The sequence below is a fragment of the Silurus aristotelis genome, assembly GCF_946808225.1.
Source record: "Silurus aristotelis genome assembly, chromosome: 10".
Taxonomy (NCBI): domain Eukaryota; kingdom Metazoa; phylum Chordata; class Actinopteri; order Siluriformes; family Siluridae; genus Silurus; species Silurus aristotelis.
The window spans coordinates 25,698,117-25,711,892 of NC_139583.1; the positions used below are offsets into that span (position 1 = coordinate 25,698,117).

General features: G+C 36.4%; 1 protein-coding gene across 1 annotated transcript in view; it reads right to left on the minus strand.

Moving 5' to 3' along the window:
• Positions 1-13,776, minus strand: part of abcc8b (ATP-binding cassette, sub-family C (CFTR/MRP), member 8b) — a 29,292-nt gene that overhangs the window by 1,927 nt on the left and 13,589 nt on the right. Inside the window, exons 21-37 of the mRNA XM_083551612.1 lie at positions 12,692-12,776; positions 12,538-12,639; positions 11,304-11,441; positions 10,945-11,058; positions 10,376-10,451; positions 9,887-10,131; positions 7,742-7,914; positions 7,577-7,646; positions 6,838-6,995; positions 5,324-5,416; positions 5,134-5,236; positions 4,390-4,503; positions 4,178-4,298; positions 2,011-2,141; positions 1,842-1,920; positions 1,635-1,743; positions 568-671 (exon numbers count right to left, since the gene is read on the minus strand). Coding sequence (XP_083407738.1) covers positions 568-671; positions 1,635-1,743; positions 1,842-1,920; positions 2,011-2,141; positions 4,178-4,298; positions 4,390-4,503; positions 5,134-5,236; positions 5,324-5,416; positions 6,838-6,995; positions 7,577-7,646; positions 7,742-7,914; positions 9,887-10,131; positions 10,376-10,451; positions 10,945-11,058; positions 11,304-11,441; positions 12,538-12,639; positions 12,692-12,776 — 2,015 coding nt within the window. The remainder of the gene's footprint in view (positions 1-567; positions 672-1,634; positions 1,744-1,841; positions 1,921-2,010; positions 2,142-4,177; positions 4,299-4,389; positions 4,504-5,133; positions 5,237-5,323; positions 5,417-6,837; positions 6,996-7,576; positions 7,647-7,741; positions 7,915-9,886; positions 10,132-10,375; positions 10,452-10,944; positions 11,059-11,303; positions 11,442-12,537; positions 12,640-12,691; positions 12,777-13,776) is intronic.

Sequence of the window (13,776 nt, forward strand, 5' to 3'; positions counted from 1 at the left end):
TTAATCAATTGATCAAGTTAAAAATATCTACACGAAAAATACAATTCATTTACAGTAAACAATGGATTGATTGTGATTAAAAAAACTAAATGTATATATCTGAATTATAATGCAAATTGTCTATGATAATTATACAATCTGATCAAATGTGGTCACTAAATAAAATATAATATAAAATAGAATAGAATAATTAAATGCTAATATTTATTATAATGCCTCATTATTAAATGAATCAATCAGAACTGCCAGTATGAATGTTTTCCAAAAAAAAAATAAAACACCTTAAATCCAATGAATAATGCAATGAAGTGTGTAGGATTGATTGGTGTTCTGTAGAAGGTTCAAAAGAGTTATCCAGGTGGACATTATGAACATCAATAAGTGAACTAATGTAGATCGCTTTAAGAGATGCTTCAGTGAGCAAGGTTGCCTAATATGGCATTAAGTTTGGTCCTTTGATTTGTCCTTAGATTTTTTTTCCTTTCCTTGACAAGAAAACCTTAATGTTAATCTTCAAAGTGAATAGCTGAGAAGAAAGGAAATGAGCAAAGAACAAGAAGTTCCCACCTAGTCCTCCAGGTAACGCTTCCACCACTGGTGTGAGCTGAGCAATATCCAGGGCTTCCCATAGCATCCGATCAGTGGCCATTCTCTCTGGATCCAAATTGAATCTGAAACGAAACCCAAAAAATGTGTAGAAGAGCATTTATGGACAAATTATTAAAGTTTTCTATGTGATTTTTTCTAAGACATTTCCATGGGATAATGGACTAGCTCTGATACTGTTGTCTTTTTTTAGCAAAACAAAAAGGAGTTTCCAGTATTCAGTGACATTGTAGGAACGACAGACTGGTTTAAGGTGAAAGTTGGACTGCATCAAGGATCAGCTCTGAGCCCTTTTCTGTCTCCGTGGACTATGATGTTTGCGGATGATATTGTGATTTGTGGTGAGAGTAGTGAGCAGGTTGAAAAGAGCCTGGAGAGGTGAAGGTATGTGCTGGAGAGAAGGTGAATAAAAGTCAGTAGGAGTAAGACTGAGTACATGTGTGTGAATGAGAGGGAGGGCAGTGGAGGGGTGCGGTTGCAGGGAGAAGAGGTGGAGAAGGTGGAGGAGTTCAGGTACCTGTGGTCAACAGTGCAAAGTAATGGAGAGTGTGTTAGAGAAGTAAAGGAAAGAGTGAAGGGGTGGTGTTATTTGTGATAACATGGTATCTGCATGAGTGAAAGGGAACGTTTATAGGCAGGAGGTGGAGCTGAAGGTAGCAGAGCTGAAGATGTTGAGGTTTTCGTTGGGAGTGACGAGAATAGACGGGATTAGAAACAAGTTTATTAAAGGGACAGCGCATGTAGGACGTTTTGGGAACAGAGTGATAGAGGCCTGATCGAGATGGTTTGGACATGTGCAGAGAAGGGACATGGGGTATATCGGTAGGAGAATGCTGAGGATGGAGCCACCAGGAAGGAGGAAAAGAGGAAGGCCAAGAAGGAAGGTTTATAGATGTGGTTAGGGAGGACATGCAGGTAGTTGGTTTGAAAGAGGCAGATGTAGAGGACAGGGGGGTATAGAGACGGATGATCTGCTGTAGCGACCCCTAATTGGAGAAGCTGAAAGAAGAGGAAGAAGTAAGGCTTACCGAATTGTTCCACTGAATAAAAATGGGTCTTGAAGAATGATGGAAAATTTTGAGCGCAGGGTTTGAAGGGGCAGTTTAGCAATATCAATGCCATCGATAATAATTCGGCCTTAAAAAAGAAAACAGAATGTCACCAAACGTAAAAAACGACAATTCAAGTGCAATACTGAGAAATATGGATCTTTTTTTTATTATTATTATTATTACCCTCGCATGTGTCTACCATTCGGAAAAGAGCCAAGGAGAACGAAGACTTTCCACTTCCTGTTCGTCCACATATCCCCACCTGTAAGAATACAAAGTAAAAAAAAACATATCTTTTGGGAATGTCTATAAATGTGTAAGAAATCTCATGAACGGGTGAAGATGGTGTTGCCTTTTGTCCAGGTTTGATGTGAGCATTGACTCGCTTTAGGATGGGCTTCAAGCTGCTATCGTATCTTACACTTAGGTTCTTGATTTGGATCTCACCATATTTGGGCCAACCTGCTGGAACTTGAGCTGGAGCTGGAACATCAAAATGGACACATAATCAGTAATGAGTTCTTTGTGCATTGCACCCTGTAAGATTAATCAGTTGGCTCCCCCTTTTGCTGCCAAAACAGTTCTGACCCATTGAGCATTAACAGCATTAACTTCTTTAGCAGTTTATGCTACAGGAGCTCATCTGTTGGATCGGACCACACGGTCCAGCCTTCGCCCCCCACGTCCATCAATGAGCCTCAGTGGACCATGACCCTGTCGCCGGTTCCCCACCACAGTTTTTCCTTGTACCACTTTTAATAGATACTGACTACTGCAGACCAGAAACAACCCACAAGAGCTGCAGTTTTGGAGATGCTCTGACCCAGTCTTCTAGCCATCACAATTTGGCCCTTGTCAAATTCAAACAATCCTTACACTTGCCCATTTTTCTTGCTTCTAACACCAACAGGTGCCCCCACTAACGGGTCGCACATTTTTATCTGTTCTAAATGTACCTTAAATTAATATTGTTAAAGTTGTTAATACACAAACAAATTTTAACAGATGTTGATAATATATTACTTTTACAAACATCTCTACCTGTTATTAATTATTTTATATTTGTTTAATTATTTTACACTCTGAAAATTATTATTTTGATATTAATTGATATTGAGATGTCATATTTCTATAGGTTTATGTTAATTGTTAAATATAGTAAATGGTGCCTTTAAGAATTATGTTCCGGTTCCGGTTGCGTTCCCTCAGTTTTATTTCTTATATAAAACGTGTCCAGAGGAGTCTTTGTTGTCCGTTCTCGTTCATTCGCCAACACAACAGAGTGAAGGTGCAGACCAGTCACATAATCAACAATATACAAATGTGTTTATTATTAGTGAAACCAAACTCAACATAGAGCATGAAGACAAATATTCTTGTAAATGTTTTAAAGTAATTATGGTGTTTTAAATAATGTAAATCATCAGTACACCAAAGGGAACTTTTGATATGTTTCCACACGGATGGTTTTAATTGCCAGATTTGTGCATCATGGTGGATTTTGGCCCTTTTTATACTTAGTGTTACTTTGTCAGTCAAACAAATCTTTAATGATTAAAAAATAAATTACGGTGGTGTTTATTAATTTATTTTTTTATCTCTGAGTAAAGAAAGGGCATTGTGAATAAATGTGTTGCGCTGAAGATTTTTGCCTCTTTTATGTATTTTATTTATTTATTTATTTAAATTTTTTATAAAAAAAATGGTCACATAAATGGTGATGCATTAATATAATTGGTTTAATTATTTCTTTTTTTCGGCTTCTCCCGTTAGGGGTCGCCACAGCGGATCCTCCGCACGTTTGATTTGGCACATGTTTTACGCTGGATGCCCTTCCTAACGCAACCCTCCCCAATTTATCCGCCCCAATTTATCCGGGCTTGGGACCGGCACTAAGAGTGGCTGGGGATGGTTCCCTGACCGGGAATCGAACCCGGGTCGCAGCGCTGCATCTTAACCACTAGACCACCAGGGGACCTAATATAATTGGTTTAATAAATGGATTAATTTTCAAATTAATATTAATTCATTTTAAAACTAAATTAATTTGCATTAAAACCTACTACACACACACACACACATATTTATAAGTGTGTATAGTATAGTAGTATATAAACTAAACAATAAATAAGTCAATCATAGATAGAAATTAATCTCCTTAGATTTCAAATGAAGCTATAAGTTGGAAAGTACAGTAGATCTCCAGGATGGTTGGACTGCGATGCAGAAATGCTGGAAGTCACAAAGTCTTTTTAAACATGCACTACATGCATTTCTCAGCGATGGCTTTTTTTTTTAATGTTTAGATTTTTTTACATGGCAGCATCAAGAAATATATATTTAGGATTCATAGATTTGGCTATGGAGAAAAACAGTGTTGACCACTGGCACTACCATCCAGCCGAACAGGAGACAGACAAGTTTTTAGCTGATTCAGGTCTTTTCACAAAATATGAAAAAGTTCAATAGGGTGAATACTTTTAGCACAATGTACAATGTTCATTTCACCATCCACGCACTCATTTCTCCATTGTAGTTCTCTGGCTCTGTGTTGAGCAGCCTGCTGATCCTCTTCACACACCCGAGCTGTACCTCCATATCAGCCAGGTTACGCACCATCCAGTTCAGGTAATTAGACACCTGGAGTATATCAGATACAGAGTTACAGAACAGAAAGCTATGTAATAATGTAAAAGTATGATATTTAATAAAAAGGATGGACAGGTTTTACCATGAGAGCATAGGTGAGGCCCAGACCCACTAATCCAGCTGAGAGCTGACTATACAGGGCACTGCTGATGGATGCCACGGCTGCAATGAGCACCACAAACGCCCCAATGTACTCCTGATGAGACAAGATTTAATACTATTACTAGAGTCATGGCATGAGAAGTGTCTTGGATTTCTACATATCTACAATCTTTAGTTCTTTCATTACTGTTTTTAGTAAATATATGCTTCTGCCATTAAAATCCAACTGGACATTGTGAATTAAAATAGTGTATATGTCAGAGCTATCTGTGAACGACAATCCGAGAGAGCAAAGTTTACTATGTTTTCTGGGTGGGATCGACTTTATAGTCTCTCTTCCCTGTCAATCACAGGAACACTATCCTATCATGTAAGTCTGTGATCTCATGAACAAAAAGCATAGGAAGAAGCACGTGTTAAACTCCACCCTCCTCAACTGGAAACTCTTGTTGAAAGCAAAAAATGACAGCTATTGTAGCTAATGTAATTGACCAAAATGGAAAAAAACACACACAAAAAAAAAAATAGACTTATAATATCTAAATATAGTCTTGTAGCGGTTAGTATTTCTTTTCTTTCTTTTCTTTTTGTTAAGGAAATGATTTATTTGTGACCAAATTGAGCAATATGCAAAATAAGCCACTGTATAGTCAAAATCTCTTTGTATAGCCATATTAAACAGCTGTAGTGTGATATAACGCTATTCTATTGAATTTGAATTTACCATGCGAACTTCGAGCCAGCGATTGGCTGCCGTGAGAAAGAGTGAAGCAATGTTATTGGCATCTGTGCATTCCAGAAGTCTCTTCTTAAATTTTTGCTCATGTCTGCAAGCAAACAAAGTCATTGTTTTAGATAACTATAAAAATACTCTGATATTCTTTTTTTATCATCTGTATGTGTGGATAGTGTACCTAAAGGCTCTGATGGTGGTGAGACCCTCTATAGTCTCTGAGTAGTGGGACAGCAGAGGGATCTGGGTATTGTTCTCTAACTGTTGCAAATCCCTGCAAAAACACACACACACACACACACACACACACACACACACACACACACACACACACACACACACACACACACACACACACACACTCAATGCTGATTCTAGAAACTGCGTATATAATCCCGTTAATTTGTATACCAACACGTTCATATCAACATCCATAAAAGGCAAAGATTATAGAGATATGAAAAAACAAAAAACAAATAGCACAAATGTACAAAGAATCTGCAAATAGAGATTCAATAAATCTTACAGTAATGCAGCTTAGCCACTGCAGTGTGTCAGCTATTGTTTTTCCCTAATTTCAGATGGTGCCATTTTTTTTTTCCAATGGCAATGGCTAAGTTTAATTATCTTCTTCTATAGATTTGTTTCCAGTGACTTGGTCATTAATTAACAGCAGCCAAATTAAAAAATGATTTGAAGCTGAACAGTTTTTACACTTGTGTAAACTCTATTCAATTTTACACAAACTCAGGAGGTTTCGTAGCATGCACACTTTTTTTCTACAGTAATTTTTTTTTTTTTTATGAGTATTACAAAAGTGTAAAAGCTCCTGCAAACAATTTATGTACAAAAATGTATGCAAATGTATGCATTGTTCAAGACAAATCTAAACTTTTGAGTTTATAAGATATAAGAACAAATTTCAAGAAGTGGAAACTGCATTTTTTTTTTTACTTTTACATTTGTACACTTATCCAAGTGTTTAACAAATGCCTGGAAAGATTCAGCATTGAAGGTTTTGTCGGTAGGCCTGAACCATACTAGGACATCCTTCTTCACTTCGTCGCTAGTTCTGAAATGCTGACCTCTGAGGAACTTGTTGATTATCCTGATCGGGGGTTTCACGTGCTAAATGTTCACAGGAATGACTACTGTGTGCTGGAAACCGTCATGACCGGGATCGCCACTGATGGGCGTACTGCCATTTTTGAAACATTTACACCATTTAAATGTCTTGCTGGGGATAAGCGTATCATCACTGTACTGTGCTTCAAGTCTTCTGTAGATATCAGTGGCTTTTTACGCCTTCGTCCACACTTCATCACCACCTTTGTTCCTTTCTGGACTGATGCGTAACATGTGCGCCACCTATCAGTAATAAGATACACTAGCCACTTACTACTGCGGGTAGTCCCGCTACGCTAGCGCGCTAGCAAGTCCCAGTTTGACTTGAACGCCCCTTCACAATTCAGCAGCTTCACAATGTAAATGAGGCCCACCATTTTATTAGCAACCACAATAAAACTTTCATCCAAAACTGTTAGATGACTCTGTTTTACTAACCCTATTTTTATAAATGCAGAAAATATTTTGTGACCTCACAAAAATGAACACACTTAAGTTCAAATTCAAATTTTGACTCCTATCATAAAATCAAGAACTGGTAATGTGTTGAAATGCCAGTGCAGAACTCACCTGGATGCCACCCGAAAGTACTTCTGAATAAAATAGCAGATGATGGCCAGTGGAAGCAGAGCGATGAGGAAGACTGGAGTGATGAAGGATATGATACCCACCGCCGACACACACAGTAGAGTGGAGCGGCTCAAACACTCCATGGTAACCGTGATGTGCTAGGTGTAATTCAATTCAGTTTGTTAGTGTAGGGAATTTTAAGGACATACTCCAAAATTCTTCAATGCAAATGCAATCCTTTTGTCCTCCAGACTGAGGAGTTTATGTTTGGTAAAGTATCTTGATTATATGGCATATTGATTTTTGTCAAAGTATAAAAATCAAGACGCTAGTGATGGACAGAGTGTTTTTAAAGTAATAACAAGAATCTTTTGGAAAATTATACTAATGAGAAAATAAATGAGAAAATAGCCATAGATAGATTATTGTTATTATTTAAATATTGTTCTTTATAATTATGTTTATTTTTGTTTTGAAATGTTTTAATGTTTTTTTCTAGTGTGTGTGCCCTCTATAGGCCATGAGGCAAAGTTACAAAGGTTTGGCAAGGTGAGGCTGAGGTGGGCCAGGTGCTTGCGTATAACATCATTGACCATAACACAAAAGACTGAAATATACAAGACTCCTAAATACTACCAAGAGAAGTTCATTTATTGACAAAATCAGATTATTATGGAAATATCATAGACTATTCTTTTGATATCATAAATAAAAAAAAGACAAATAAGACATTAATTACCTGATCAATAATGTTGATGTCACCTGAGAATCGGTTCAAAATATTCCCAAGAGGCGTCGTCTCAAACAGCCTGAAATGTAAAATCCACAGAATTTTGTATTTAATCATTAAATCATTCTTCAGCACTGTAGCGGTAACAACATAGTCCTTTAGGGAAATCAATACCTCATTGGAGCGATGATTATGATACGGAGTAGACTGGAGTGGAGTTCCTGAGCCACCCGGAGACCTGTCCACTCCACGGCCACAGAGGTGACCAAACATAACACAATACACAGAAAACACAGGACACAAAACACTTGCAGATACAAAGGATGACTCAGCACTTTGTCTTGGGACTAGAGAGAGAAAAAGACAGAGTGAATTATAATATTTCAGCAAAAAAAAAATATGGCACCTTTATAGTTTGCTTTAGCGCTTATATCTTGGAAGTCATAGTTTAGAATTAGAAACAAGTGTCACACACTTGCCTCAGTCAAACAGACTTAATATAGTCTTTTATGTGATAGTTTCTAAAAGCTTAGATATGCAGTTTCTGTTCATCTAAATCTATTAGCCCCATATGAAATGTGTGCTTTTTTTGAAACAACATATGTGTACATCCTAGGATCACTGTTAATGCGTCGACTAAATTTTTATTATTTTGATGTTTTGCTCCTCAGCTTATTCTGATCTAATTTATGAGCAGCTGAATCACTACCCGGTTTGGGAATTGCACCACCTCGGATTGCAAGACCCTACAGTGGACAGAGCAGAAAGCTGAGAAGATCATTGGAGCCTCTCTCCCTTCTATCATGGACATTTTTACACCAAATCCAACAGAATTATGGACAACCCCACACACCCCTCACACACACACTCTTCACCATCCTGACATCTGCAGTGGTGGACAAAGTACATAAAGCATGACCTTAAGTAAAACTAGAGATACAGTAGGTAAAAAATTACTCCAGTAAAAGTAAAAGTGTCCCTTTAAACTTTCACTTGAGTAAAGTACAAAAGTAGTTACCTTCAAATGTACTTAAGTATCCAATTACAATGATTTATTATGGCTCTAATGTCTTATTATCATTTTTATCACAAGACTTTTGCTTAATTAACTCAGACTCTAATGTTACTCTTAGCACATCAATCTATTAATATAATGATGTTAATAAGTTTCAGTTTTGAAAAGCTCCTTTCTGCTTCAGCTACCGTCACCAGATGAGTAAAACATATTCTCAGAGCAGTCCACAAATTTGGATGCATTTTTTCAAGCCCCATTTCATGTATAAATATCACCGTAAATGCAAAAAAAATTAAATACACGTCATTGTACACAATTTATTAAACTCTTAGTACCAATAACCAACTCCTTGGCTAATCGTAGCCATAAGATACAAACAACATACTGTATATATCCTTATAATATATGTCTTTTATATTAGCCTTTTAAACTGCACTGGAGTTTCCCCTTAATGAACCCAGCTCAGGGCTTGTTCAGTACAATCACAGAAAATCTTAATGACATCACCTCAATTTAACTACAATCCAAATAGACTAGTTAGTCTGTTATTGTTTTGTTGCTACACATCTTATGATAAACTACATAACAATCAAAACCTAAACCCTTCTTTTACATTGTCATTATGGAGCATTGCTTGTTAAATTTTGAGGAAAATTATGAATGTAATCCATTTTGGTATAAGGCTGTAACATAACAAAATGTGGTAATAGTCAATTTTATTTGTTTTTATTTGTACAGTATATTTTAACAATGGACATTGTCGCAAAGCAGCTTTACACAGATAATGTGGTAAGAAAGAATTAATAATAATTTTTGTCCCTAGTAAGTGAGCTGGTGGAGACTGTGGCAAGGAAAAACTTCCTGAAATGGCATAAGGGAGAAACCTTGAGAGGAACCAGACTTAAAAGGGGGAAACCAATCTCATCTGGGTTGCACCGAATGTCTATTAATTACAGTTAAATGATGTTGAGGTTTGCACTGATGGTGATCAAATGCAAACTGTAGTCCTGAGTCAGTGTAGCAGACGGTTGACATTAAGTACAGATGTCCTTAAGTGACTATAAAAGTAAAGCTCTGTGAATATTTTCGAATGCACTGTATGGTTGAAATAACAATAAGGCTACTTGTCTTGGTAAAATTGAATGAAAGAAAAAATCCCACTACGTAAATGATATGACATTGTGACACTCGCATGAATTTTGCACCATTCCAAAGAAACCCCAAAACAACAAGAAATTCATGTACAAGTGGTTTAACTTGACCTGTTTGACTAAAAAACCTTGATAGACATTGATTGTCCTGACCTGTCCAGATGTACAGTTTCTCTCTGTACTGTCAGTATGAGCTGTGATGGCCTGAGATGTCCAGTGGGCAAGCCAGTAGTCTATGGCCAGCATCAGCGTGTGTTTGGTGAGCTGTGACAAGATGAGCAGTGGAAGCAGTAGGAAGCCTGCTGTTCGCAGATATGTCCCCAATGAGCCCCATAGCATTGTGTTCCTCGGACGCAACTCGGCTGTCAAGCTGTCCTCGTCTGTACATAGAGAACTATCTGTGGGGAGCAAACAATGCAGTCAGGCTGGTGACTTTATCAGTTTCCAGGGGTTTAATGAAATTGAAATAACACCAAAAAAGTTGTTGAGATCATTCGCAGATTACATTGCATTTTTATGTGTTCATTTTATTCAGCGATGGTATGAAAGAGTATTGGTTATTGTAACTAATATCTTTTGTTTTTATTTGACTGGGGATATTGATTGTTATGCCTGATCTGAAGACACTTGTTGAGACTTTACCTTCATCCTCTGTGGCAAGAATGTCTCTGGAATACATCTTTCTGAAACTCTTCCTCTTCAGTTCCACAGCATTCTCCTGTGTGAGAAAAAAAAGACTCCATTGGAAACCTTTGTCAGTAAACCTGACCTACGGAAACTAAGGGATTTAAATTAATCTGGAAAATTACTTATTTATTTATTTATTTATTTATTTATTTATTTATTTATTAATTTATTAATTTATTAATTTATTAATTAATTAATTAATTAATTTATTTATTTATTTATTAATTAATTTATTTATTTACATTTTAGCCAGTATTCAGATTCAGGGTTCTTTAAAAATTATTTGTATATTAAATGAATTTTATTTAACTTTTCATAAAGGGAAAAAATGGTTGTAAGGTTTGTTATGGTTCCAATAGAAGGTCAAATCAAATAAGATGGGTGTTTGATTTAGTTTTTTTTTTTTTTTTTTGTTAAAAATAATCTTACGTTATGCAGCAATCAAATAATAAAATCCTTGTTATGAAGAAAAAATAGCCTATACCTCAACCTTAAGAAAGTGGTGGAAAGTTGCATTTCATCACCTTGTTTTGTCTGTTCATCAGGGTTTTCCAGTGTTCAAAGAGTTCAGGCTCAGAACACTGGATGTCCTTTAAGGTGCCTTGTGTCTGGACTGTTCCATCCTTCATGGCTATGATCTTTGGGGTTGTAGAAAGGAAATTTTAAAATATGACGTGTCCCCACATTTTTATTAAGAGGAGCATAGTTTGGCTGTTATAAATGGTAATAAATGCACACGTTTTATACTTCATATGATGAAATAGAACATACAATGGAAGAAATCACTACTAGCTCACTACTTTTTTTAAGTAATAGTCAACAACCAAAACCTAGTAGTGAATATCGTGTAAATATTGTATGTATGCTAATGTGTAGTTCTCACCCAGTCTGCGTGTGGTAAGTACTGCAGTTTGTGTGTCACAAGCACCACAGTCCTTTTCTCCTGTCTGAGGAACTTCAGAATTCCCTCCAGCATCAGGTGGTCACTCAGGTGGATGTCCAGGGCTGAGAATGGGTCATCCTAAAGGTAACAGACTATTTTATCTCTTTGTATACACAAAAAAATGTAAAAAAAAAAATACAGAACAAATGGATACTTTTTCCAGACAGATATAAAAATGAGGTGCACAAGTGAGAGGTTTTTACTTATATGCATACACTCTAATCAGGGCATGTGGTTTATGTTGTTACTTAGTTTTTTCCAGTTTTGGCCACACCCACTTCACAATTAAACTGGAATATAATTTATATATAAATGGGAAACTAAGCAGCAAGGCAATAACTATTATTACTGAATAAGTAAAATCATTGCTACCAAGATCTCAAAGAATTTGTGACTTTCTAAACCACTTTTTTACATGTCTAATACGGGGCAAACTCTAACTTTGGTCTTGTTTTTCTGTAGCATTTCTTTTGTTTTACTACATGCATACATTTTGGTTTTCTGCTATAAAACTTTAAAGGTTTATATAAGTACTTGCGGGGATTGTTTGGGGCAATTACTACACTCCATCTGCCATCCACAGATGGCTAAAACATATACTGTAGCTGGTTTATAAATTTTCTTGACAATAAAAGCAGATTGTGTGATTACTGTGTTTTTAAGAATAATTTCTTGTCATATCGTACAAGATGATTATAATAAAACCACGGTTATGTTTTTATCATCTATGTGTTAACATGTTCACCAAGTCTAAAAATAGACTATAGATGTAAACAAAATGTTAACATGTTAATGAACATGGCTTGGGCTTGAAAATGGGGTCATTAACATGATTGAGATGTATTGCTGTACATGAGTATGTTTACTTAATGCTTCTTTATCGCTTAAATGAATTTTCTTGTGGGTTTCTTGTAAGCTGGACATACACATTATACATTTAAATTTGGCAAACACTCTTATTCAGAGTGTGTTTATTCCAATTCACAATGATTCCATTCATACACTGAGCAGACAAGAGTTAAGGGCCTTGCTTAAGAGCCAGCAGTGACGGTGTTGGGATTTGAACTCCCAAGTCCTACATCACAATGAGTGAGTTGCCACTTCCCTATGTGTTCTAAAGAGCGACCAAAAAAAAACTTTTCCGTGTGTCATTTTGTAAATGCTCTCCACTCACCAGGAACACCACCCTAGTTTGCTGATAAAGAGCTCTGGCTACACTGATGCGCTGCCTTTGCCCTCCAGACAGAATGATGCCCTGAGAAAGTGACAGAGAAACCTGAACAAACACACACACATAAATATACATCTAAACACACACAAACACCTACCCTCTCTCCAACCACGGTTTGGTCTCCTTGGGGAAGTGTGTCGATATCAGGTTGGAGCTGGCATGCCTCAATCACTCTTGCGTACCTGAAAAACAATACTTTTCAATTACAATGCTGACTCCATCTCTATACCTTTATAGACATTGTTAATTTATTATAATATTTTCTCTACTGTCTTCAACATAGAATTCATTAATTCTACCATTAGTTTATTCGTTCACTAATACCACCATCTCCATTCCACAAAGCAGTTTGTACATTCTTTAAAATGGAGCAATCGAATGCTATTGGTGCATCAAATTGTCACTTTTTGCCTGCAGCAAAATGTATATAAGCTTCAGCGCACTTCTAAATAATTTTGCTGGACCTTAAGGCACTTAAAGGAAGGAAGGAGGGAAGAATCATTGGGGATTTAATATGACAGGCCTTACATCTTGCTGAGGGGCTTTAAAGCTCTATTCAAACAGCATTAGTTTCACGTGCGTAGGCAAGACAAATGTACAGACTATATTCGCACTTCTGTACTGTTTCAAATTCTTCATATTTAATATATATTGCATCCAACTATATTTTCTCTTATGAATCACATTATTCCCAAACCAGAGAAAGACAGTTTACATAACTACAATTTGCATAATTATTTTCTGTAAATTTGTTAGAAAATTTCACGTGAAATGAACAATATCTTTTTCTACAATTACACCGCAAAAACATTTTACACTGAGTGCGAACAGGGCTTCATTGGAAAAAGTTAAATTATTCTGTAAGAAATTGGCTTCCAGATAGAGAGATATCACAACTGTAGGCTAATCAGGTAGAAAACACGCTTTTACTTTATTTTTGCTCCGCTCAAGTGTCTGTTGCTGGTGTTAACCTCAGACGTAATGTTTATACTTATATATAGACAGTTCTAAATAAAATCTGTAAAGAAAAAGGAGCAGACAAAACAACTGACCATTACTAGCAAAAACATTGTTATGAAATGTAATTTAATATCTGGCATTAGCATTATCACTGCAGGGTGACTAGCATGTAAACATCTTGCTAGTTCATGCTTTCTTTTCTCATTTCCCAAAAGCAATTTG